A 27645-nucleotide genomic window follows, 5' to 3' on the forward strand; every position below is an offset into this window, starting at 1 on the left:
ATTCTTTATTGTTTATTTTAAAGATCCGTGTCAGCAGAATGAATTAAAATTGTTTGTTTAGCGATTCAACAAATCTTAATATTCACAATGAAACATCTTTATCATAAAAAACCTACTGCACCGATCAAGTAAGCTCCAAAACAGTTTTATAACTCTTCAATATCACAAACAAGACTTTCCGAGCACATTTACACAAATTGATATCAATATTCAAAGTAAAACAGCCATTCCGCGGGATAGTGTTATATACGCCGATCCCAAAACATGCTTTATCAATCATGTCCCAAGATGACGACCAGATACACAAGTTTGACTGTTGACAACCGATTGAAGCAAAGCATTTCAATCTTACCTATATTGATATATCAACTAGTTTTACTGTGACCTGTTAAAGGAAACTAAAGTTAAAAGGAATACCCAGGCTTACTAATCACAAGGATTTCTACCAGATTTTTTGATACTGTATGTAGTATTTGTATATATAACGAGTACATATGTATTTAAACACATTATTTGATATAAAATTTCAAAATATGAACAGAATAAGGGGGCGCGGCGCTTATACAAATGTAGAACCAAATCTAGACTAGTCTTTCATAGAAATATTGTAAAAAGTAAGCCATAAGTCAAAAGTGAAAAAAGAAACCTACTTGGTTTTCAGATTTTCCATCTGCTTTTACTTCGAGGTTAGTGAAAAAAATGGGATGGGGAACAAAATCTACACTGTAAGAAATGCAACATGGACCTATATCATATCATTTCACTTGAAATTGTAAAGTATACATTTTTCAATAATCATGCAGATGTAAACGTGAAAAAAGCCCAATCACACCAATGTGAAACTCCTTATATAAAAGAGATCCTATACACTTATTAGACTTGTTAAGATTTAACATGGTACAATAACGTTTATTTCTTTTTAATATCTAAAATGTTTAGAAACTTAAGTCTTACATACCCAAGAAAAGTCAACATTTATAGAATTAAAATACAACTTGAAACCACCATAAAATCTTCTATCAACGAAAAGCAAGAGATCAAATACGGATCTTGGCGCCAACCAAAGATTGATCTTGACTCTAGAACGCGCTTAGCATTTCCATTGCCTTAGGTCTTTTGTTTATTTCAAAGTTCAGAACCTTGTACAACATCATTTGAATGATGTTGGAATTGGAGAACTTCACTGATAATAGCCGATATGCATCTGGGGTTTTTCCTTCTTTCATGCAGCTCACAATATATATAACAGGATCAGCATCTTCAGGAATATTCCACACTGGTTCTTCGACCAGCAACTCTATGATGGTACATCCCAGGCTCCAAACATCAGAAGCAATGTTTCCACTTTTTCTACCTAACAATACTTCTGGGGCTTGATAAGATGGTGTTCCAGGTTGAAGGGATGTGCCATCTAATGTGGTATTCACTGTATTCATAGTCTTCAACTTGCTGATCCCTAAGTCACACAGGCGTATCCTTTTTAAATCTGACGAAACCAATATATTTTCCGGCTTAATGTCCCCGTGTATGATTGCTGGGGATTGGTTATGTAATTAAGCTATAGCCTGGATTATGTTTCTTGAAATAGATACTTTTTGCTCAAATGACATGTTTTCATTCCCTCCGCTGAAAATAATATCATCAAGATTTCTTCCGTCGTTCAGTTCGGATATCATAAATAATTTGTTGTTGTTCAGCGAGTATGCCATGAGCTGTATTATATTCGGATGACGGACTCTGCTGTGAATACAAAATTCCTGTTTAATCAAAGGTTTTGCAAGTTTCATTCTCTTCACTGTGATTTCTTTCACTGCTACAGGTGTTCCAAGCCACACAGCTTTTCTTATGACTCCAAATGCCCCCCTCCCAATTTCTTCACCAAATGAAAGGTCTGCTATCATCACTTTAGGCAGACAGGTACATTCCATCTCATTCAACTCTGTTGAAGGACCAGCAAGAGCTGTCAAAGGCGTCTTATGTCTTGGTGTAACAGGCAACTGTGTAGTAGATGCTGTAACTGGCAACTGTGTAGTAGATGCTGTAACTGGCAACTGTGTAGTAGATGCTGTAACAGGCAACTGTGTAGTAGATGCTGTAACAGGCAACTGTGTAGTAGATGCTGTAACAGGCAACTGTGTAGTAGATGCTGTAACTGGCAACTGTGTAGTAGATGCTGTAACAGGCAACTGTGTAGTAGATGCTGTAACAGGCAACTGTGTAGTAGATGCTGTAACTGGCAACTGTGTAGTAGATGCTGTAACAGGCAACTGTGTAGTAGATGCTGTAACTGGCAACTGTGTAGTAGATGCTCTAACAGGCAACTGTGTAGTAGATGCTGTAACTGGCAACTGTGTAGTAGATGCTCTAACAGGCAACTGTGTAGTAGATGCTGTAACTGGCAACTGTGTAGTAGATGCTGTAACTGGCAACTGTGTAGTAGATGCTGTAACTGGCAACTGTGTAGTAGATGCTGTAACTGGCAACTGTGTAGTAGATGCTGTAACTGGCAACTGTGTAGTAGATGCTGTAACAGGCAACTGTGTAGTAGATGCTGTAACTGGCAACTGTGTAGTAGATGCTGTAACTGGCAACTGTGTAGTAGATGCTGTAACTGGCAACAGTGTAGTAGATGCTGTAACTGGCAACTTCGTCGTAGGGCCTGTGGGAATGGTTAAGTCTGTGGTAGATTTTGTAACTGGTAACTGTGTAGTAGGTCCTGCTGGAAAGTTACAGTCTGTGATAGATGCTGTAACTGGCAACTGTATAGTAGGGCCTGCTGGAAAGTTACAGTCTGTGATAGATGCTGTAACTGGCAACTGTATAGTAGGTCCTGCTGGAAAGTTACAGTCTGTGATAGATGCTGTAACTGGCAACTGTATAGTAGGGCCTGCTGGAAAGTTACAGTCTGTGGTAGATGCTGTAATTGGCAACTGTGTAGTAAGATCTGCTGGAAAGTTACAGTCTGTGATAGATGCTGTAACTGGCAACTGTATAGTAGGGCCTGCTGGAAAGTTACAGTCCGTGGTAAATGTTGTAACTGGCAACTGTGTGGTAGGGCCTGTGGGAAAGGTGAAGTCTGTCGTAGGGCCTGCGGAAAAGTTACAGTCAGTGGTAGATGCTGTAACTGGCAACTGTATAGTAGGGCCTGCTGGAAAGTTACAGTCTGTCGTAGGGCCTGCTGGAAAGTTACAGTCTGTGGTAGATGCTGTAACTGGCAACTGTATGGTAGGGCCTGTGGGAAAGGTTAAATCTGTGGTAGATGCTGTAACTTGCAACTGTATGGTAGGGCCAGCTGGAAAATTACAGTCTGTGGTAGATTTTGTAACTGGCAACTGTGTGGTAGGGCCTGCTGAAAAGTTAACGTCTGTGGTAGATGCTGTAATTGGCAACTGTGTGGTAGGTTCTGCTGGAAATTTACAGTTTGTGGTAGATGCTGTAATTGGCAACGGTGTAGTAGGGCCTGCTGGAAAGTTGCAGTCTGTGATAGATGCTGTAAATGGCAACTGTGTGGTAGGTCCTACGGGAAAGATGAAGTCTGTCGTAGGGCCAGCTAGAAAGGTATAGTCTGTGGTAGATGCTGTAACTGGCAACTGTGTGGTAGGGCCTGTGGGAAAGATGAAGTCTGTCGTAGGGCCTGCTGGAAAAGTACAGTCTAGATCTGTGGTAGATGCTGTAACTGGCAACTGTGTAGGACCTGATTTGCTTGGCAACTGAGTCGAAAGTTCTGATGGAATTGGCAATGTAATTGTGTGTTCCGTTTGCGTTGGCATTGGTTCCAAACAACTTGTTGTAAATAATGACTGATTTAGAAGTTTAGAGGAATCACACAAATTCAATACATCTTTCTTCATGAAGCATTCTTTTACAACACATCTATCTCCACATGCATGCAATTTGTCACCGGAATATATCCCAGCTGAATATACACCAGGGGTTTCAACTTTGATGAACGATACATTTAGTCCTTCACAAAGTAATTCCCCATCTTTAAACCACTGGTATAACTCATTTTGGTTGTGTACCAGAGATATCAATCCCAACATTAGATCTCCGTGATTCATACCATGAACTTCATTTGGGCCTTGCAAAATTACATCTGAACCGCTCGAAGAGACTGTAGTGTAATCATGCAACTGATATGACCCATCATCACTCTGTGTTAAATACTTCCGATCTTCCTTTGAAACCATTGTTGTCAGAAAGCTATCATCAATTAAACAATTATATTGGTCGTAGGGAGTTTCATTGTTAGCTGCCAAACCATAACAGGTTTTCATTGACGCACACGAAATTGAGCTTTCATCATTAGAATATGTCGAATATTTTGTCTTTTTGAAAGACAATTTTATATTTCCTGGAAGACCATTGTTTACTAAGAGGATTCTTTCATACTCATCACTTTCATTCACTGTAACATCAGTTGGTACCTTGGGACGTTTTTGTGAGTCCGGTGTTTCAGGTTTTGGTAATTTATTTGGTTCTTCTCTTCTTTTTGATCTCAGGTACAAATGGTACTGAGAAGAAAAAAGACCATGTGATTTCAGATATGTTTGTAATGTACATTCACAACCCTCTAAGTCTGTGAATGTGTTTATACACTCGCCAGAAAAACTAGCAAGTGATAAATACATATCTTTCAAGTCGCCAAACTGACTTTTTCCATTCGGAAAGAAGTACTGTGTTCCTTTTCTGATGATACTCTCCACCGTCTGGACTTCATCTGCTTTATATTCTATAAGTCTTGTTCCGCCTCCTTTTTTGATGGTTACCACTCTATATTTCTCACTGGAATAGTTTTGCCATCCTATATATAACTTGTAAACGTTGTGTTTGCCCCTTGCACCACACTGGCTTTTCTCTTCTTTCTGAAATGAAGTAATTGGATTCATTATTTCTCACCCAACAAATACTTTTTAGTAACACACTTTACCACTTATTTAATACTACTTATTTGTTATTACTTATTACTTATTTTTTACAACTTATTTGTTATTACTTATTACTTATTTTTTACAACTTATTTGTTATTACTTATTACTTACAACTTATTTGTTATTACTTATTACTTACAACTTATTTGTTATTACTTATTTCTTACTACTTATTTGTTATTACTTATTACTTATTTTTTACAACTTATTTGTTATTACTTATTACTTACAACTTATTTGTTATTACTTATTTGTTATTATTTATTTACTTATTTATTACAACTTATCAGTTATCACTTATTTGTTATCACTTATCTTGAATTCAGTCATCTTCATCATCAGTTTATAGAATTCACTTGCTAATGTTTGTATGATTTAATTATACCTTTCCAGATACAGGTCCAAACTGTGGCAGTTTTCTTTTCCTGTTCATTGTCTTTGATGACTTGCTTGTTTTAATTGCATTGACGAGTTGCTTAATCCGTTCTTTTCTGGATATTTCAGTCTGAAAAAAAACCCAAACAAATCAATACTTAAATTCCGATTTTTTAAAACGTTTAATATGCCTAACCTTATGTTTTTTTAGAGTATGCCATACTAGCATATACCATATCAATTTTCATCTTTTGTCATACATGTATATTAGACTACTGTCTTTTAAATTTTAATCTGAAATTTATTGCATGAGGTTTACGTTTGTATGAACTTTAAACAATTAAGTGCTATTTTACTCGGCTTCCAGTGATGCATGCTACCTCCAGTGATATATATCTGCAATGTCTCTTTTATTTTCGTTGCTATAACTTAAAGTCGTAAGGATAGCTCTCCTGAGCTAAAATTGCTTTTTGTAAAACACGACTCTAAATAAAAATTCTTGTATCTTGTACCTCGTGTCAGACAAATATTTCGATCACCTCAAGCCAAGCAATGCAACAAATCAACTTTGTAGAATTTTCCAAATTTCTGTTATGTTATAATTGTGACTTAGTTATGTCATAATTACAATTAGCTATATCGTACTACATTTCAAATTATGTCTGTTAGGACTGTTACTGTTAGTTAAGACCAAGTGTCACATCACATACATGAAGTAACCCTAAAACCAATATCAAATGAAGTTCTAACATCTCATCAAAATAAAATATTCCAAGAAGTGTGACGAAATATGACAGTACTTGATTCCATGTGACAAGTTGTGACAAGTAACTTCAACATATATTGACTAGTGTCCAGGGTATTTGGAGGACAGTGCAAAACCATAACGCCAATACATGGGGAACTACTCATGTACAATGTAATTGTACACTCATGTACAATGTAATTGTACAGCTATTTCACAATTATTTCCAACATCACAGGAAAAACATACAACTAACAACATGTTGTATTATCATTAATGGCACATATACCAACAATTAGGCTTAACCTTTGATTTTTAGGTCACCTGAGACGAAGTCTCAAGTGACCTATTCTAATCGCCTTTTGTCCGTGTGTTTGTAAACAATTTTTATTTTCGACTTCTCAAAAACTGCTGAAGCAATTTCAATGAAATTTTGCACAAACCTTCTAAGGCATAAGGCCAATCAAAAAGATGGATTTTTATATGACCCCCACCCCCCAGGGGGCTGTGGGAGGCCAGGGGACAAAAGGTGTCAAATTGACTAAAATTTCAAAAATCTTCTCCACTCACAGATGTGGTAGAATCAAATAATCTTCATATATAGAAAGGTCTCAAGTCCCTCTACAAAAATTGTGAATCATATGACCCTGGGGTCTCAGGTTTCCCCCTGGGGAAGGGGTAAAGTTTACTATAGTTTATATAGTAAAAACACATTTTGGAGCATTATTTGGTCATTTATAATAGAAAATTAGTCAAATGTTGTCAGAATTATCCCTATGAAATGGCCATTGAATCCTATTAACAAATTTTCCATGACTGACTCCCAGAGGCCTTAGGGGCGGGGCCAAAAGGGGTCAAATAGACTAAAACTTAAAAAAAATTTCTTCTGAAATTCTGAAACTGGTAGAATCAAATACTCTTCATAGATGGTGGAGAGGTCTTAAGGTCCTTTACAAAAGTTGTGAATTTCATGGCCCTTGGATCTCAGATTTTTCCCTGGGGAGGGGGTCAAATTTACCATAGTTTATATAGGAAAAACACATTTATAACATTATTTGCTTTGTTTTCATAGGAAATTAGTCAAACTGGGTTAGAATTATTAGCCTGAGAAAGCATTAAACATCATATTCATATTGGTCCTAGCCGACCCCCAGGGGTCAGAGGGGCGGGGCCAAAAGGGGTCAAATTTGTCAACTTTTCAAAAATCTTTCTTCAGATTTGATGGAACCAAATACTCTACAGAGATTGAAAGGTATTCAAGGCCTTTTACACAATGTGTGGATGTTATGGCCCTGGGATCTCAGATTTTCCCCTGGGGAGGGAGTCAAATTTACTATAGTTTATATAGGAAAAACACATTTATGAACATTATTTGCTTAGTTTAATAGGAATGAGGCAAACTGGGTTAGAATAATAGCCTGAAATAGCATTTTACACCATATCCATATTGGTCCTGGCTCAAGGGACCAGAGGGGCGGGGCCAAAATAGGTCAAAATGGCTCAAATTTAAAAAAAAATCCGCTTCTGAATTCACAGGTTTGATGGACCAAATAATGTTCATAGATTAAAAAGTGAAATTTATAAAATCACTGATACTGACTGACTTCTAGTTTGGTTTTATTGTTTAACATTGGCAAAGCAAATTGGAATTTTAAGCATAAGGTTTGGTAACATAATACACTAACTATCAAAATGAAAAACAAAAAATGAAAATTCTAATACAAAGGTTTAACTTTTAAAGTTTATTCTAATTCGTAAACACTTTTTACTGATTTGAACCAACTTTGCAATGCTCTTTCTGTAGCAGCACTCAGGTGACCGTCAAGGCCTCTTGGGCCTCTTGTTAACATATTTTATCTGACTTTTAAATTTGACAAAAAGGATTGGGCCGCAGCACTGACAAGTTATAACAACTTATAAAATATCAGAATTGTACAGTATAATTTATGCTTTAGTATTGGCTTGAACTCAAGTTAACGTTACGTTGCCAAATCATTCAATTATTACTCTTTATCTTAAAGATTTTCTTATTGGTTCGATAGATCTACTGTACATGTGCATACTACTAGGCCACTCATTATGATGAACGGACGATTAAAGGGAGATAACTCGCCCTTTCAAAAGTAAATATCGCTAGCATTACGGTTCGAAAATCTCGACTTGTACTACCATGCTTCCTCAGTATTTCATCAATGTCAAATACTTGATGTAGCTATCTTATAACTTTCTATGCAGTGTGAACTTTGTAACAAATATATTTCTATGACAATTATCAACTGAGAAATCTAAAAAGTACAACAATATCCAGCCACATGATCAATAAAAAAACACATGTTGACATTGTTGTTCAAACATGATATTCTTGCTACTGTTACTGCATGAACATTAACATTACGCCAAATTAGAACATGGATCATTACGATATACCTTACTGAAATACATGTATCATGCCAGATGGCAATTCTACAATTTGCTTACCTTCATAAAAAAAAGCGGACACCGATTGTCAGCGTCTTTCCAGATTGACCAAGTTGCGACGCGCAAGCGCAGCCTTTACGCATTTCCTAACATTTACTCAAGAGTTACCTCCCTTATTGCAGTAATTGTAAAAACTATCAGTTCATGCCTAATAATAAGTCCTTGCTGTTCAAAAAGTTGATGATTGATGATTTATTACTTTAACGTCCTAACAGCCAGGGTCATTTAAGGAAGTGCCAGGTTTGTTGGTGAAGGAAAGCCGGAGAACCCGGAGAAAAACCACCGACCAGCGGTCAGTACCTGGCAACTGCCCCACATGGGATTCGAACTCGCGACCCAGAGGTGGAGGGCTTGTGGTAATATGTCGGGACATTTTAACCACTCGGCCACCGCCGAATAAAAAGGATTTGGCTGTCTAGATTTTACTTTTGTGTTTGATATGTGAATAAGTGTCGTGATGAGGATTGGTGTGTTTGTAAGATGTTACTGGGATATCCCTTATATATGACAACTACATTCAATCTTACCTCTTCTTCGTTTGAAGGACTGTCCTCTTCGTTTCGACTTGACTCGGCCATTTTGTTTCTAAAGTGAAAACATCGCGCCTTGACAAAGCAGTCAATTAACAAATAATTTAAGTGATAACATATAAGTGATAACAAATAAGTGATAACAAATAAGTGATAACAAATAAGTATTAAGTGTTAAGAAATAAGCCATAACTAATAACTAAAATGTCCCTCCAGGGCTTCCGTAAAAAGTAGCATTGTACAAAGTTATATTTAAACATTTACAAAATTATATATCAGCTTATGACTTTTGAAGTATAGATATATCTTTTTTAGAATTGGTATGAATTTGACTTTATATTTCATAATATGCAGTTTTCAAAATCAAGATATCCAAAATACAATGTGCTAACCACTCTCACTGCTTTTAAGTATTAGCCAACAATACTTTCTTCTGCAAAAGTATTCCAATTTCATAATCTTCATATTTTGCATAGCATATGTCAGAGATAAAGTAGTCTCTTGCTATTCTATCCCATAAATATAGGATCAGATGATGCTGTTTAAAGATCCTCCACCAGCGGCAGATCAAAAACAATAGTCATCATTTGAAAAATAATTGGTGTTATATTGTGTGTATAGAATTGTCCAATTAACACAAGAAATAATACCAAACACAATAAATATATAATTAATACAGTGTACATGTAAGTTATGTTATGCACATATTTTTTCCTCTCTATGAGCCACTTCAAATGCCTTGTTTTTCAATACATGTATTTGATTTAAACCAGACAACTTAGTGAATTGGTCTAAAAGATTCAAGAGACATTGAAGTGTTTTCCATATTCCATCAATATTGAGGCTGTTATCATCAGCAAATTGCATGAGCTTATTTTCATGTAGTTTTCAATAGTTCATCCCTTTATGTCTTGCTTATTTCTCATCATAATGCACATGATCTAAGCACACGATATGAACAAATGTGACATAATAGGATCTCAATGTCTACATCCACAGTTGTAAAAAAGAGGAAAAAATAATTGTAGGAAAGATACTTAAGTATCATCATTGATTAATAAGTTCAATCTAATAACACTTTCAGAAAAGGTAAAATACAACAAAACATTGTACAGGAATTCCCATGATATGATAGGTAGTGAAAGGCCTTTTTAATTAAAATTAACCATCCATGGTTGTTATTTCCTTCTGCATAATGCAGTAAATCATGTGTAATTCTAGTACCGTATTGTTGGCAAATTTTGTCCGCTAACAAAGCCCTTCAGATTTTCATGAATTCAAATGTCATTACAATAATTTTTATTCACTCATTATTTACAAACGAAAAATATCAATTATTAGCAACAACTGATATAACAATGACATCAATCATTGCAACAAAAATGTAGTAACATGTACATGTATATCATAACAAGTTTTCAAACATGGTCAACTGTATTTTATACTGTAGTTTTTAAGTCACAAACCACTGAATGATAATGAAATGTAATGGATATTTACAAAGTCGTAGTGTCCTTTGCTGCATCACTTTATCATTGTCATTGCCGTTGGTGGTATGAAGTTTACATAATATCACTTCCTTTACATCAGAATTTGTCTTTTGAAATGATGACTTCACAGGGACAAATAACTTACATGATGTACACCATCAGCAATTTTGTATTATAACATACATTGATTGTCTATTCCAGAGTATGTGACAGAGAAAAAAATAATTTATAGCAACTGCTTATAATGCCACCATGCTATTGATCAGCCGTTTTCTTTTTTGTAATGTACACATGCAAAATCAAGCAAAACATAAGAATAATTGGAATTGTACTGACACTACATTAATAAATTGTAGCTTTATAAATTCATTATTGAAAAAGTGTATGTTTCAGTGTTGGATTGATCAACAACATGATACATAATATGTTCACAAATTGTTGGAATGTTATGATGTTGATATAGATTGAATATATCCTGTGAATCAACCAAATATTAGATATCTACCAAGCCTTTCAAACACACACATGTACATTATGACAATTTACTAAATTTGTAAATCATACATTTTATGGAGGCGGAGAACATAATTAGCATAGTAGATACTTTATATCTATTACTCTCATATGTTATTCATCTGTAATTCTCTACATGTAATTATGTTAAAATATATTTTGATACTTTATCTATTACTTTTATATATATTGCGTTTTAACATATTACATTTATTCTATTTAACATAAACCCACATAACATCTAAGCATTACTCTAATTACCAATAATACTGCCAGACTCGCACTAAATTTACATGGTCATGTTTTTTGAATAATAAATGTATTCCTAATATATAACATGATTTTATTGGTTTATCACAATTGCCTTGAATATAATTTTGCTGCTTATTCACGAACCAAAATATAAGTTCTTGGCGAAAAGATCTGCCATATTTTAAATCTTTCTGTACTCGTGGTACATACATCTGTTAAAGTAAACATACAGTTTCAAGTCATCCCCAGAATAGTGGAGTTATGATTAAAGTTATATGTGCTGTAAATTAATTGGCAAAATATTTGACATATTATTTTTTCTTTAGTAATATATTGAAACCATCTGGTTTGATCAATAAAGCTGTGTAAATCTTTCAAATGGACAAGGAAACATACATGAACACAGATGTTATGCATTGTAAAATTCGTGGTTCTATAATTCATGTTTCTTTAGATGGAAATAATCTTTCAGAAATTACTTAATGATTATTAGAAATACTGTAAAAATGTGAAATGAAATTGTAAACAACAATTTGGCTTCATGGTCTGACCCTGTGTACTAATTTCAGTGCACTGCAGACGTTTTTTGGCAGTCCTTATTCGTATTTCTAAAAACAAAACCTGTGCATTGAAAGTATTGTAATTTTCAAAATGTTGGTAATTTTCGGTGGAGAAGGACCTATTAGAAGCTCTTCTTGATTCGCAAATATGAAAAATATGACACATATAACTTTAAGTATGAATTAATAACATAAATATATGAAGCCCTTTACAGAATACTATTACAGTTTCATTTTCATGCATATTTTGATTGCCTTTCCCCATGATTCCGCTTCACACACACAGCACCGTCTGATCGCTTCCTTTCTTGTAACTTTTCTGATTTTCTGGACAACTTGAGTCACAGTTTCTTTCAAGATGACATGTCTTGTATACTGTTCTCCTTTACTGAAATTACATGATACAAATGATACATGAATTATATGGTATGTTGTATGTGGTTATTACTTTTTGAAGTTTGATATCATACTTAATACTGTATCATAGTATCTACAATAATCCCATGCTTTAAGTTACACATGACTCTAATGTTTGGTTTTTCAATGAACATATGATTCTGTACGAGAACCGAGACAAGATTAAAGAATGTGGGACCAGACAAAGCAAATCAAATTATCTTTAACAGTTTGAGCCTTGTAGCATGAATGAACATATTAAGTTTTACTTACACCGACGATTCCCTGATGGCATCCATCAGTTCTTTCTCAGCACCACGCACTGTTGACCAACTTGTGTACCGGCTGCTCCAAACAAAGAGAACAGGAGTTAATTGTATTGAATACTTTATATAATGTCTTACTGTATTTAAACACCATTTAACATATCGCATGGAATTGTCGACATTGTTAAATTTTCTTGTGATAATTGATTAATATCTCACTCAATCAAAACACATTATTATTTAACAAAATGAAGGAGTTTCATTCTGATACATTGTTATTGGAAAACATTTTTGTATATATTTTTTTGCAAAATTCACATACTCTCTTGGGATTATTTTGGAAAACGTCTTCATGACCCACATCTCGATTGCCATCAATGCCTGTAATGAAAAAACAAAACAAAAAAAAATACATTGGATACAAAGTCCTTTACATGCATGTGGTTGATATGACTTTGAGTGGGAGTAATTAGATTGTTTCAGATTAAACCATTGTGATGATGACCTTATACTTCTATTCAGAAGACTATTTCATTCATGCACATCAAACTTATGGAACTTATTCTTAGTCCTAAATTAAATCCTTACCAAATCAATATACTACATACATCGTTTCATTGCAGTCTACCAGATACATGCTCATTAACAAGGAAAACTTGCGGACAAAGAAATTTCTCGTACACGTTTATAACTTTTCTTAACAGGAGACTGATAACAGTATTTAATTGTATAAAAATGAACTGATATCATTAATAAGTATACCCCACACAACAAAGTAAGGGGGACAATTGGAATTGGTTTTTTGCCTGTCTGTCTGTCAACAGAACTTTGTCTGGCGTCAACTCCTCATAAACTGTATGACAGATTTTAACATTTAGTACACAGAGCCCTAGCTGACATAAAGGGGACTTGAATAAACTATTTAGGGTTCTGTAATGTCCCCTATTAATGGAGTTATTACAAATTACAAAGTCTAATTAGCCCAAGTGGGATGTAACAGTCGGTCACTCTGGTAACAGTTCTAGTTTAAATTGCATTTAAACAAACAAATGGTGTACCTTTGCTTCAATCTCCATCAGACCATATCCATATGTTTGTCTTGGATTTGGTAATTTCATAAACTGTTCATGAAAAGAGCTGGAAAGCAATAAAATAGCATGTAATTTTCAAAGTGAGTAGTCCTTCATCTATATCAAGTTACTATCATCCTTGATACTCCAGGTGTTATCTGGTACTTAACTATCATTATTATCCATTCATAGTACAAATGAAGACATATCATGAAACAAGAGGCCGAGAGAGCCTGTATCGCTCACCTGGGTATTGTAATGCAAAGTAATGTTCTGGATACAGGATCATTGATTTAGCTTTAATTTCCCTATTGGTACCCATTCTTCCTGCTCAAGGGGGTCAGAGCCAAAATTTTTACAAATTCTGTTCTCATTCCCTACCTTCCTCAGAGAATGTTTCTGGCTAAATTTGGTTACAATCCATTTAGAACTCTATGAATACTAGTAGCGATTGATAAGAAATGTAGATGGACAAACAACAGATGCCACCTCATGACATAAGCTCAATCGCCCTTTGGACCAGGTGAGTTAAAAAAAAACTGACCAAGTACAGGCTTGCAGAAACTTTGGAGATTACAGAAAGCCATGCGCAACTTCAGAGCCACGCCATGAATCAGAGTGTACAACAAAATCACTTCGCTATAGTCATTTGTAGTAACTTACACAGTCAATGTAGATATCTCAACAGAACCTTTACGAAGTATGAACATAACTGCATTATATCAACCACAGATTTGTTATAAATAAGTTTTACTGTACCATAACATTTGATGCTACATAAGACCAAAGAAACTGATCGTCCATTTTTGCTGAGATATTATTGTGGTTACAGTTTTGGTATGAAGCGTTTCTGGAATGTTCAGGATAAGCTAGTATAAGCTGGTATCAGAACTTCCAATTAAAAGCTAGCTCATACATATAACGGTGACAGTGTCACTTGCAATTTTGTTATTTATTCTATCTTTTCCATAACTTTTAAATTGTAACATTTCTTTCAATTATAGTACATGCAGTTCATTATCATTAACTCTTATAATTACCTTGGCAATTTACCAGATGGAAGAAGCGTCAGAGTGGGATACAGGATTGGTATCTGCAGCAAAAAGATTATGTGTCAGTTAATATTCACCTTTGCCTAATAATGCATAATAAGTTTTATTGGACAGTTAAAAAACTTAAATTCAATGTAATAAATCCATACATCAAGAAAGATATTGAAATGGCAATTAAGATAGGAAAACAAACATAAAATGGCCAATTCTGAGAATACACAGTGTAATCATCATAATTAAATCTAGCAGTACTAAAAATGTAGTTTATCTTCTTATTCCATGGTACTTACTGCATCTTCAATGTCATCCATTGACAGTTTCCCTTCTTTGTCACTTTCATCATCAGATTCGTTATCCTCATCCATGTTCTGTTTATGAAGAAATAGGATTAATTAGAAATGTCAAATTTGTATATGTATCATGCATTTTTTGTTGTTATCAACTACAACACTCATCCGTGATAACGAAGGGCTGTGGTGGCAGAGCGGTCAAGATGTCTCCTCAACATATTACCACAAGCCCTCAAAATATGGGTCACCAGTTCGGTGGTTTTTCTCTGGGTTCTTCCGGCTTTCCTGCACCACCAAACCTGGCACATCCTTACATGACCCTGGCTATTAAAAGGACGTTGAACTTATAAAACTCAAAACCCACTCATGATTAGGAGATAAACTTATGTTTTTCTTTGTATTAATGGGGTATCACTCTCGAAATGTTGAGGTACATTTATTTGTTATTTTAAATCCCTCTAGTGGTTAAGTAGGAGTAATCTATCAATCGTTGGCAGATGGACAGATAGACAGATGAACATACAACCTGAATATCCAGTAGCTCACACAACCGCTAACTTTTTTGCAGTGGTGGTGGTGGTGGGGGGTGAGCGGGTGCATATATTGATGTTGGATTATCTGTCAAATTCACTTGTCAAGGTTATATCACTCTTACTATATACTGAACCATGTGATATAAATATTTATTACATAATTCATCGGATATGCAGTGATTTCGCCCGTGTAATAATTTTGATTAATATGTACCTAGTGCAATAAGACCTGGGGCGATTTTCATTGGCTGGAAATTCATTGTGATGTAATTCAGAAACAATAAGATGACGTCAGGAAATATTACCTGATGTCAGAATTAAGATAACTGGAAGACAAAAAGGCGGCCTCCGCTGGATTCTTGGAATACATTTTGACGTAAAGTTCTTTGTTATGAATATACTTGTAATTATATGATACAAAGTATCTTGAATTTATGTTCATTTCATATGAAATTGTATGGAACTCCTCTCCAAACTTTAATTTTTGCTGTCTGACTATTGGCACAAAACAACATAGTCACATTTGAACAAACTGGGTAGCCCTTCATCCTAGTATGCTGCAGGTCCAATATCATGTCTCTAGACCTCGTAAATATTCACAAGAAGTTGTTTGAAGATTTTAGCCTGTTTTACACATAAGACTTTGAATGGCCTTCAAGGTCATTCATTTGAATAATTTGTTGCTACAGATGTTCCATGACAAATATGGTTGTAACCCGGTCAGGATTAAGGAGGAGTAAAATTTTAAAGCCTAATTTCAACAAAGTTCCCCTTTGAAGCCCCATCCCTTTGTCACTAGGGTCGAAACTAGCTCATATGATCTTTCACACCAATTATGGTTAGAATCCACTCAATGGTTAATGAGGAGTAGGATACTTAAGCCAAATTTCATCAAAGTTCCCCCTTCTGAGTCCTTCCCCTCTGTCCCCAGGGGTTGGACCTACTGAGGGACTTAGCTTGATGGGGAATAAAACTCACAATGTTACATTAAACATTCCTTTTTTGTAAGCCTGTTTGTTATAAGTGTGTCTTACTATATACTGTATATAAGTAAGATATAGCTGTACTCTACCTGTGGCCATATAAAAGGAGGTATATTTTCCATTGGTAAAAGTGGCGCTACAATTTCTTAGTCCCAAATCATTTCATCTTCCTGTCAAAGAAATGACAAAAAATAACAATAAGAAAGAAGAAAAACAAGAAAACTACTATGTAACTACCGTAGATTTAAAATGAAACCGCTCAGAAATCTAAAAGTCACAACGACATGAATTTTATCATTCATACTACACTTTTAATTATACTACAGATTAACTGAACATATATGGCCTACACTTTGTAACTTTACACCAGGCTTATATATCAATATGTATTATTGAATATTTGACATACGTAATATTAGAGCCAAATGATGTTTTAAATAACAGAAGGGCAATATATTTTTTCTTAAATTACAGTTCAGTAGTGTTTGGTTGGGGACATAAACCATGTGTTACAATTCATTTTGTGGATTCGTAGCAGTTGCACAGATTATTGCGTTTTGATTTTTCAATGATGGCGGCACCCCATGAAAAATACGCTTTGAATATTTGGCATACATTGAAGTAAATAATCTAGCTAGGTTTCTTTCATAAGATACAGTAAAAATACTCTTGGTCTTGTTTTCAACAAAGTACAAGAAAACATTTTGCTGACAAATGAAATATCTTCATTCCACCATCATGCATCCAAGTGGTAAGCTTCAAGAAACAAAACACTTGTATGGTTCGGTTAGGCTGGTACAGTGCATTCCATTTGGGATACAGCAGGTTCGTGAACTTAACCTTCACTATCAAAATGGATTTACACAAGAAATCTTGCATAAGTTTGGTGTTGTAATTATTACTTCATTTTAGATCATGAATATAGATATTCTGATGCTTATATACATAAAGTCATTTTAATAAACTTATGACTTTTGGTTTAGGAAATGTACTGAGCCTTTCACTAAATCAAAAACTTCTGAAAATGATTTCCTATATTAACTGTTTTCTATGCAATTTAAGACCTTATCTTTTGTGAAAAGTTAATTTATTTCCTATGAAATTAATGTTCTTTTATAAAAAGGTGAGCTGAAATACCCAATTATTAATTAAAAAGCTACTTACTTTCTTCAGTTCCTCATCCCAAGCTTTCTGTTCTGAATCACTAGGTGGCGCTAATCGATTTCTTGTTGTTGTGATACTCTGAGATAAACAAGCACACAAAGTTATTGTTAATTTGTAAGCAAATCTCATGCATTAAATTACAAGAAAATGTTATGTTGTTTTCTTCATTTGCCAATTTGTTTTCATGATGTATGCATGAAATTGTGAAGAAAAGAAATATAATGTAGCACAGCTTTACCTTGTCTCCAGTGACTTTGTTAAGACTTTACTTGTCGGGAGAAATTTATTTACTTTCTATAACAAGAGGCCCATGGGTCTTAACAGTCACCTGATATTTGATAAAAATTAGTTATGTCATTTACTAGCCAACTGATGTCTTCTTCATGAAATAGGAAAATAGATCTAATAGGTCTATATACAAAGTTTCATTAAGATTGGTGCATATTAACTCGCATTATCGTGTTCACAAGGTTCAATAATTATTATCGCAAAGGGCAATTATTCTGTAATTAAATAATTACTTTAATCAAGCTGATTTTCGAACTCGTCCGATATCTTTCCAATGTTAGTCTACATACAAAGTTTCATTAAGCTTGGTTTATATTTACTCAAGTTATCGCGTTCACAATGTCGAAAAATAATTATTAGTGCAAAGGGCAATAACTCCATAAATTACAATCAAATCACGTTGATTTTCAAACTCGTTCGAGATCTTTCGAATTTTTAGTCTACATACAAAGTTTTATTAAGATCGGTTTACATTTACTCAAGTTATCGCGTTCACGAGGAAATGGTAACCAACGACGCACGACGCACTACACACGACAGAGAACGACGGACGGACAAACGACTATTGCAATAGGTCACCATGACTTATGGTCAGGTGGCCTAAAAATGTTCTATCCATAATGTGAGCTGAAAAACTCAATAGAAAATTAACTTACTTTCTTCTGTTCCTTTTGCATAGCTTTCATATTTTCAGCTGTAGGTGACATTAACCGTTGTCTTTTCGGTCTGCTAGCAGTAATATTCTAAGATAACAAGCACAACAAAGTTATAGGTTTATTTTGAGAACAACAATAATGTACGGAAGCCTGTTAGGGTCATATTAAAATAAATATTAGTTCGTTATAACGACATAGCTAGGTCGTTATTACGACATTCAAATGTACCAGTCGTTATTACGACATACTAAGTTGTTATAACAACATAACTAAGTCGATAAAACGACATACTAAGTCATTAATACGACATTCTATGTCGTTATTATGACATAACTAAATTGTTATTACTACATAACTAAGTCGTTCTTACGAGATACTAAGTCATTATTACAACATAAGTAAGTCGTTATTACAACATACTAAGTCGTTATTATTTTACAACATAATATTTTTTTTTTCAATGTGACCCTAACAGGCTACTAATGCATTAAATGACGGAGAGATATGTTGTTTCTTTCTTTCATATGCACATTTGTTTTCAAGAAATGTGGATGAAATTGTAAAAAAAAAACCAAAATACTGTGAAATATACAGCTTTACCTTGTCTCCATTTTCTTTGTTATTACTGTTCACTGAAATTAGAAATATATACTGGTCATTCATACAGTAAATACATAAAATATTAAAGCATCGGATGTCATATTTTTTTATTCAAATTCATGTGTAAGATATATTGGGTGTTCCAGCATATCCAATGGTACGCGTTAGCTGCTTATATTGTTTCCTGATCATTCATGAATAAGGGATGGATGTATCATAAGGAATATTTTACCCTTATGAAACTAAGGATTATTTATAAATACATTAAATTTTCAAAAGAATAATTGTACTCACTCTTTCTTGGTGTTCCATAAATGAAAGAGCTTCTCTTCCTGGTCTGAAAAGCATTTTATAATAAAAATAATTATTTCATATTAAGAGTTGAAACAGGAGCAGAAACACTGCCACTTTTATAGACTATGTTGTGTCTCTCTGCTAGGGGACATAACCCAAAGTATCCATAATTAAAGGTGCAAGTGCTCATGAGTCCATATTTCTACCTACTATTAGGCGTTTTTCACTATACTTATATAATTAATGAAACATTTTTCATTACCTATCAACTGAATCATATATAAAGTAAACAAATTCCCATTAATGTAATATTTCAGAAAATTGTTGCATATCCCCTAGGTCAGATTTAATTTGATTCCTGGTATCAACATGGAAACATTTTAATGCTATTTTACTGCATGCAAAGCTGATAACTAAAAATAGGGGTCATCGTGGTCTTCATTGATGAGTTGTGTTTTATGTCTGCAAAAGATGTGTCTATGTAATCTATCTGAACCTATTAACCTTTTGAGGGTTTGTCCGTAGTTGACGACTCCTTCCATGTTGCTGTACCTTGTTCTGTCAAATAAAATCAAATGAAATACATTTTACGTAAAAGCACATGTGATAGCCCTCGCCATTGAATGATCTTTATATCTATATTGATTAGGGTTTGGGGTTTTAGTCAGGATCATAAAAGGATGTGCAAGGTTTGTTGGTGGAGGAAAGCCGGAGTACTCCGCAGAAAAACCACGAACCAACTGTCAGTACCTGGCAACTGCCTCACATAGGTTTCAAGGATGGAGGGCTAGAGGTATTAATGGTACTTTAATTGCAAAAGCAAGCTACATATAAATTAATGTTAAAATTTTACCAAGAAAATAATAATTTTGTAGTATTTTGTCATAATTTTTAATGGTTGCCATGCAATACAGACTTAATATATGCAACATTATTGTCTAGTTCTGCAAACTATGATGTAATAATAAATGGAAGCAGTATTGTCTGAGACCAGCCAGTATTACACCCGTAGGTATGAGAGAAATATATCATATACATATGTAGTTATAGGAAGACAGTTAAAGTCTTTTCAAAATATAAGAAGTTATTTATAGCAATAATTAGCCAAATAACTCCCTTTTGGCAAATCCCTAAACTTCTTGTGAGCCTATTATCGATCAACATTAATAACATTCTGAATCACATTATATCTTAATCAGTAGAGGTGCAAGGAAAGATATTAAATTGTGGTTGGATGAACCAACAAAGGATGACAGACCCGGTATGGCATTAAACTCTATGTTCAATATACCTTTGTTAAAAACAATAACACATACCATAGGTTCATAATCTTTGAGGCAAAACCTGCACAGGTATGGATTTGTCTGTATCTCTGATGTCCGTTTATGCCTTGGAATATCCACACAGGATCGGTGAAACCACTTCGGACATGAGTCACATTGAATCTAAGGAGCAATGTAGCATACAATGGGATATACTGGCAAATGTGTACATTTTATCTACCTGGGCTTGTTTCTTAATTTATTACATTATGCATACTGTACATGTATTCATTATTCATTATACGCTGAACTTCTTAGACTCGTTTCATAGAACTTGTATCCATGGAACGTTCATTTTAGATTCTACATGTATATACATAAAATCAGTTGTAAGCCACGGAAGTTAAACACAAAATAGACTTGTTCACATGTACTACAGCAACTGATGTTGTCCATACCCAGAGACAGTCTGATGTGTCAGTCAGACAACACTCCCTGCAATAGCTATCAAGTGGCTCTGCAATTAAAACAAAATGTTTAAAAGGCTGGAAACAATAATCATATCATAAAGAGTACAGTTGGACTGCACCAACATAAAATACTTAATTTTCCACCAAAAGGCCATGCTCATATTAACCTGGTAACTTTGTAGAGGCTTGTTGTAAAAATTATTAGGGCAATAACCACATTTTATAAATGATATACAAGTAAGATATTACTTACATAGAGCATATATCTTAATAGAAAAAAACAACATTATGAAACTAAAACACTTATGTCCCTTAATTACCTGATATTTCTAGCAACTGTGTTGCTATCCCAAGTCTTATGGAAAGTATATCCTTTGGAGCGGATTTGAAACGCAAAGGTTGGTCTGACAACAAATCTTCTGCAAACTATGATGTAATAATAAATGGAAGTAAATTATGATAAACATTAAAGATGCTCCACCGCCGACAGAGCATAAATGATATTGATCATTTGAACAATAATTGGTGTTCAATCGTGTATATATATGTCTAATTAACACAAAGAATAATATAAAATAATTTATTTTGCCTTCAGTGCATGTGCAATCAGTACTTCATTCCAAATAGGATATAGTGCCACAGATTTTTTTCGGGATGCAATTAAATATTTTTATATTTTTAACTTGAAGTAAAATTAGAAGCCTAAGCTTTTCAATGGTGGAAATGGTGTGAAGTAAGTAACTTTTGTAACTGAAAAGAAATACTAAATCGTCTGCTCCTGTTTTTAATAGTGAAAAAATACTATTTGTCAGAGGTGAAGCATCTTTTATGTGAAATTCCAATTAATATGATAAATAAAATGATAACAAAAGGCATTGACTTTTCTTCAGCAGTTTTGGAGAAGAAGTCAAAAATGTAAATTGTTTAAGGACACACGGCAGACGACACAGGTCTCAAAGATTTAGCGCACCAGATCCACACATGGAAATTATATTAGATTTGGACAAACCTAAATTAATATCCAACCTCTGTTTCAATGAACATAAAACTGAATTACCTTCAAAACATATATCCCACAAGATACAGAGTCATACTGTTTTATATGACATTGTGTGTCTAGAAGCCACTTTGATGCTGCTGGAGGGCTGTCAATGCCAATATTGTACCGGTATTGTAGAAATCGCCTGTAATATAAAGCAATAACCAACTAATGTTACACATGTGTGTATTAATTTTACAAGTCAAATAAGAGGTCAGAATGAATTTGGGTAGTACTGCCAAAAATCACAAAATTTACTGCCTAGCGAATGGAACACAGGGTTAAACAAAGTAGTCAAGTTATGGTCTACCACTTCATGTCACATTTTTACATTTTATAGTAGTTATAAAGAAATATTTCCATCTTAGTTTTAATACACATAAAGCATAAATACGCGAATTATTGCAGTGCACAAAATCTGTGTTGTGGCAAATATGCTTAAAGCAACCAGCATGTTTTATCTGTGCCTTTAAATGGTTTTTCATAGAATAATTCATAAAATCTTATAGTAATTAATTTTCAATTTACCTAGAATAATGATTACAGAAGAAAAGAAAGGATATCAAAATGTTTGCGAAGTTATGGCTCACTTAACTTTTATACTAATAGCGCATCTTTTCCTTATTGAATCATGTAATCTTTGAAAATATTTAAAAAGAATATTAATACTGTACACAAATATGATCTTATAATAACACCTTAATTAGGCTAGTTACTGGATGTAACAATAAATGGCATCAAGGAGAAAAAAAGTGGTAGGAGGTCACTCTTTGTAATATAAAATATTGACAACACATTCATTGAAGTATTACTCTGTAGGTTTTAATAGTTTAACGTCATATATACAGACAGGGTCATGTAAGGACGTGCAAGGGTCATATCTCTGCTCGGATATGAATTATGTACAGCTACAATGTGTAAGAAATACTGTCACCAAATATCATTCCCAGTAATTTAGGTGGGCAACCTGAATACCCCCTTCTCCACTTTGTTGCACAAATATCTTTGCCAGAAGCGTTTAAATGTAGAACTTTTAACATACCTCCAATTCATTAGGATCAAATCTTTCTTGGCCTGCGTTTCTCCGAGTGGGTTTACATAGATCAGTCTCCTTTGTTTTGGATACACGGCACACAGTGTCCAGTGCGAATTGCTTTCATTAACGGCCCCAATCATGACATCATAGTCAGTCAAATTTAACTGAAATATGCAAGTAAATGTCATGTTACAAATGTACTACAAATGAATATAGGCTAGCAATGGCATAGGATACTTAAATATGTACAAAGTAATCTATCTGATTCAAAGATGTGACAAGAGGAACATGACAAGATTCTCAGGCAGACAGACAGACAGACAGACATTAAAGGTAGTTTTTTTGGTAGTGGATCAATATGATCAATTTTATGAGTATCAACTAAATAAAGTGTTTAAAACTTTTTTTTTTCATTTGAGGTCTATCTGAGATCTGAGATCATTTCACGAAAAAAACCAGATTGCTCTCCTCAAATGATCATGAATATAAATCAGGTTTAGGTGAAACCCAGGAGTAGAAGCATTCTATAAGGGGGAATTTTAGCAATGGTTCTCTTTAAAGGCCCTATCACTCTGTCATCAGACTCAGGGGTAAATGAGCACATTCTGTTGATAATGATTCCACATTAAAATATTAAAATATTACAACACACATTGCACAATGGAATTTGAAGATACATATGACCAAATAATTATTACAAACCCGTCTTAGTCCACCATGAATCAAACTTGAATCTTCAAAAATGGCTTTGGCTACTGCTGTCTCCATGTGATATATTCTTTTGTTCTAAACCAAAATAAATCATATTTCAATAGCTAATCACATTGAGTAAAAAGTGCAAGTGTTTTAATGTTGTATATATTTATGTATTCATAATATTTATGTATTCATAATTTAACTGTATTATGTTTTTGTATGCATGCATGTACTTGTACAAGCACATGCAATTAAATCAAATAACAACAGCGCCCATCAAAGAATGATATATGTCTGACAAATGACAGAAGGATCTTTTCTCTGGTTTTTAAACTTTCACAATCAAAATCCAAGATGACGCTGGTCGGCCATCTTGTTAAAAACCGATCGGTCCAAAAATGCAATATTCACAACTAAGACTCTAGGAGAACCTACATATCAAATTTGAAAAAAGATCCCTTTATATTGTATAGCTCTTTCTGAGAAATAGCAGTAACAAGAAATGTTAACAGATGGACGAAAGGACAGACGGACGGACAATGGACCATGGACGAAAGGCGATTTGAATAGCCCCCCATGTAATGATGATGGGCTTAAAACTTACCATGGACACTGATGTTAAAAGAAATAGGTACGCATCCATGACCTGTAACAATTAAGAACAAACGTTGACACGTCAACCATACATATATTTTTGCTATAACTGATTTTTTTTTTCACTTTTGATTTTTTTATGTTCCATTTGACAGAAAATAAAGATGAAAACGAGAACTTTTAACATAATAATGATGTATTATTTTAAGATATGAAAATATATTCTTTCTCTTTATTAAACCTCAACTGACAGATTATAAATCATCATAGTAATTTCATTCAACCGTTATCAAATTCTGAAAATATATTCCTGACTCAAGAGTATCTCAAGTTTCATCTCAAATTACCTGATACAAGTATTTAACGATAATAAGATTATCGTTTTTTTTATTAACTCTAACTTGAAAGTTTTATTCAATTGATAAAGATACAAAATATGTATTTTTGTCCACAACTTTGGCTAAATGAATCGCTCACCTGGTTTGTAATGCCGTAGTAATGTTCTTAATACAATAATACAAAATCATTGTCTCTTTTCTGAAGAAATTTTAAAATTTAATTCTAATTTCCCATATTAGACCCCAACCCTTCCAATCTCTGTTCTATTTCCCCCAAGGATGTTTCTGGCCATTTGCTGGACGAACGAACAATAAACAAATGACGGACGCAGCACCATTGCATACCGATAAGCTCACAGGCTCAAAAGGAGTATTTAAAACAACCTGCTAACTTATTATTTTAGGTCTTTCAGGGTGATTATCCATTCTCACTGTAAATGTCAGATATCACCAATCAGGGGAAAAATAAAAATATATGTATCTATTGTCAAATCACAGATGTAGATCCAGATTTCAATATATCTTGGATAAACTGGAGACTGCATTATGGCAATAAACATTAAAGAAAGCATTACCTCATCACTCAAAGTTGTTTGCAGAAACTTAATTGAATGATCTGTGATAAGATTGGGGCCAACTTTGGCAAGGAGATGACCAACAGGTCCAATCGTCCAAATTTTTTGTACAACTGCAAACATATAGTGGAATAATTTTTTTCAAATATATGTATACATTAGTTAATATAGGCATAGGTAAAGTTTCACCTGTTATGAAACAAAGAGGGTTATGTTTTAAAAACTCATTGTATAATCATTTACAGGTATAATGTCAGCAATATATTGATATGTTTTCAATTTACATGAAATGAATCAATAGGAGAATCAAATTAAGTTATGTTTACTTTCAATATATTTGAAATATGTTAAATGAAATACGCAATTTTTTTAACAGGAATATTTACCATAATCAGCATCAAATAAAACATCACTTGGTGTTGCAACTACTGTTGAACTACTACATGCAGCTGTAGGCAAAGAAAGAAACATAATTATTTGAATGACAAGATATTAGTGGAGATTTTATGGAAATGTCAAAGAAGATTAACCAACTTAATAATTTTCATAGACCACAATGTTGGAGTTTGTAAATTTTATAATGTATTAAACAACTGAATATTAGTTAGCTACTGTGTTCTATTATTAAAGGCTAGGTTTTAATATAGATAGAGAAAAAGTTAGGGTTCTTCAATTCAAACTCCAACCAGGGTAACCATTTTGAAAGAAAGTACATTTTGCAATTTCCAAATTCATATCATTGCTATGTAGGAATATTCTCTGTCAGAAAACATCTCTACTTTTGAATTTCATGATTATATATAAAACCAGCCAATCAGTGGCCAGGTCAAAATTCTATCGTGGGCTCAATCTTCAATACACAGGGGCCATTTTGAAGGTCTTTTTTTTTCATTTAGTTGATTGTTCCCTAAAGATGCTGCCATAACAGACACAGAAAAACAATTATCACCCAAGAAAGTACAACATCAAGATCACAATCACAACAGGATACATTTATATACTTGACATTTAAATGTCACTTTAAAGGGCCACTATGTTTCCAAAACAAAATTTAAATGATAACAGTTATAATGTTAGAACATCTTCATTGCTAACCTAAGATGAGGTTAAACACCAAACAAATGCAAGGTTCCATATGTAAACCTTTGCTTAACAAAGAAGCTCATTTCACTGTTTTACTGTGTGCAGTTGTACTGATAGCCAACCACGTCTAGGACGACGAGGATAAACATTAAGTCTACCCAAGTTCTGGAAATTATTCATGTGTAGTGATAATGGTCATTTGATAACTTTTGAGATTCCATAAAACTATTGAACTTATTTCACAGTAAAAATTTAAAAATTAAAATCTGTTTTGGAAATGTAGTGGGTCTTTAACACCTTCAAAAAGCTTCATTAATCCGGTGAATTTGAAATATCGATGTTCATGAATGATAATAATCTTTCATGAAATTGTATTACAAAGAAATTCAATGTTAATAGTCTGCCAAGTCTTGATTGGTTACATTTGTATGTACGCTTTTTATCATGCTGGTATATATATATATACATATATATAAAGCTAGGTTCTTATATATTCATATATTCATGCAGAAATAACTGAAACCATCAATCTGGTCCGATAAATTGTTGAGTGCCATGCAATGTGAAAAAGGATCCAATACCTTTGCATATGAATAAATTACATCCACAAATTACATCTTATTTACTTCATGTAAAATCTCAGTATATTATGTGAAATAAAAAAAAACCTCTATAATTTAAAAGTACTTTGAAGTTAGAAAATTAGTTAGATCAGTATATCTGTTTACCCGTCACCAGCTCTAATTACAGAAAGAATTGAAATCTAATGTCTACATGACAGAAGGTGAAAAGGCGAGCAGTGGCAAGGCTATATAAGCAATGGAAGAATACAGAAAGTTTGAAAGGTTACACACACCCAAGTATGGTAATATTTAAAACCATTACCTCTGTGAAATATTCTGTAAAGGGATGGACGAAAGCAGATATTTAGTTTCCTAAAAATAATGTATACCGGTAATTCATTTAAAATACCTGTAAAACATAAAACATTTAGATGTGCTTTATAACTTGAATATTCATTTCAAGTCAACACAAGTAACCATCCTCCCACTGAAGTGTTTCAGAGCTGAAATAAGAGCTATTTTC

The 27645-nt window shown here is 33.8% G+C and overlaps 2 protein-coding genes across 2 annotated transcripts; both read right to left on the minus strand.

Moving 5' to 3' along the window:
- Nucleotides 1-1410: 1410 nt before the first annotated feature.
- Nucleotides 1411-12097, minus strand: LOC138329173 (mucin-2-like). The gene is made up of 3 exons (XM_069275969.1): nucleotides 9057-12097; nucleotides 5317-5436; nucleotides 1411-4865 (listed from the first exon to the last, which is right to left on the minus strand). The coding sequence occupies exons 1-3, from the start codon at nucleotides 9105-9107 to the stop codon at nucleotides 1554-1556; spliced, it is 3483 nt and encodes a 1160-aa protein (XP_069132070.1). The 5' UTR covers nucleotides 9108-12097; the 3' UTR covers nucleotides 1411-1553.
- Nucleotides 12098-12557: 460 nt separating this feature from the next.
- On the minus strand, nucleotides 12558-27455 carry LOC138329174 (uncharacterized). Its single transcript, XM_069275970.1, has 20 exons — nucleotides 27445-27455; nucleotides 25863-25925; nucleotides 25477-25589; nucleotides 24574-24615; nucleotides 23976-24059; nucleotides 23280-23437; nucleotides 22256-22382; nucleotides 21519-21624; nucleotides 21187-21245; nucleotides 20783-20911; nucleotides 19971-20024; nucleotides 19467-19509; nucleotides 19173-19204; nucleotides 18573-18659; nucleotides 17629-17706; nucleotides 16554-16634; nucleotides 14949-15026; nucleotides 14647-14699; nucleotides 12859-12917; nucleotides 12558-12615 (listed from the first exon to the last, which is right to left on the minus strand). The coding sequence occupies exons 4-16, from the start codon at nucleotides 24610-24612 to the stop codon at nucleotides 16611-16613; spliced, it is 1020 nt and encodes a 339-aa protein (XP_069132071.1). The 5' UTR covers nucleotides 24613-24615; nucleotides 25477-25589; nucleotides 25863-25925; nucleotides 27445-27455; the 3' UTR covers nucleotides 12558-12615; nucleotides 12859-12917; nucleotides 14647-14699; nucleotides 14949-15026; nucleotides 16554-16610.
- Between the last annotated feature and the right edge of the window lie 190 nt (nucleotides 27456-27645).

This window comes from Argopecten irradians, chromosome 8 (assembly GCF_041381155.1).
Source record: "Argopecten irradians isolate NY chromosome 8, Ai_NY, whole genome shotgun sequence".
Lineage (NCBI taxonomy): Eukaryota > Metazoa > Mollusca > Bivalvia > Pectinida > Pectinidae > Argopecten > Argopecten irradians.

Excerpts from the sequence above, each read along its gene's own strand:
- LOC138329173 (XM_069275969.1), bottom strand. The coding sequence starts at position 9,107 with ATGGCCGAGTCAAGTCGAAACGAAGAGGACAGTCCTTCAAACGAAGAA. Across the intron at positions 5,437-9,056 it reads GTCCTTCAAACGAAGAAGAG|ACTGAAATATCCAGAAAAGA; the intron begins GTAAGATTGAAT and ends GTTTTTTTTCAG. Across the intron at positions 4,866-5,316 it reads TTGGACCTGTATCTGGAAAG|AAAGAAGAGAAAAGCCAGTG; the intron begins GTATAATTAAAT and ends ACTTCATTTCAG.
- LOC138329174 (XM_069275970.1), bottom strand. The coding sequence starts at position 24,612 with ATGGATGCGTACCTATTTCTTTTAACATCAGTGTCCATG. Across the intron at positions 24,060-24,573 it reads TTTTAACATCAGTGTCCATG|AACAAAAGAATATATCACAT; the intron begins GTAAGTTTTAAG and ends ATTTTGGTTTAG. Across the intron at positions 19,205-19,466 it reads TTATGGAACACCAAGAAAGA|TGAACAGTAATAACAAAGAA; the intron begins GTGAGTACAATT and ends TTCTAATTTCAG.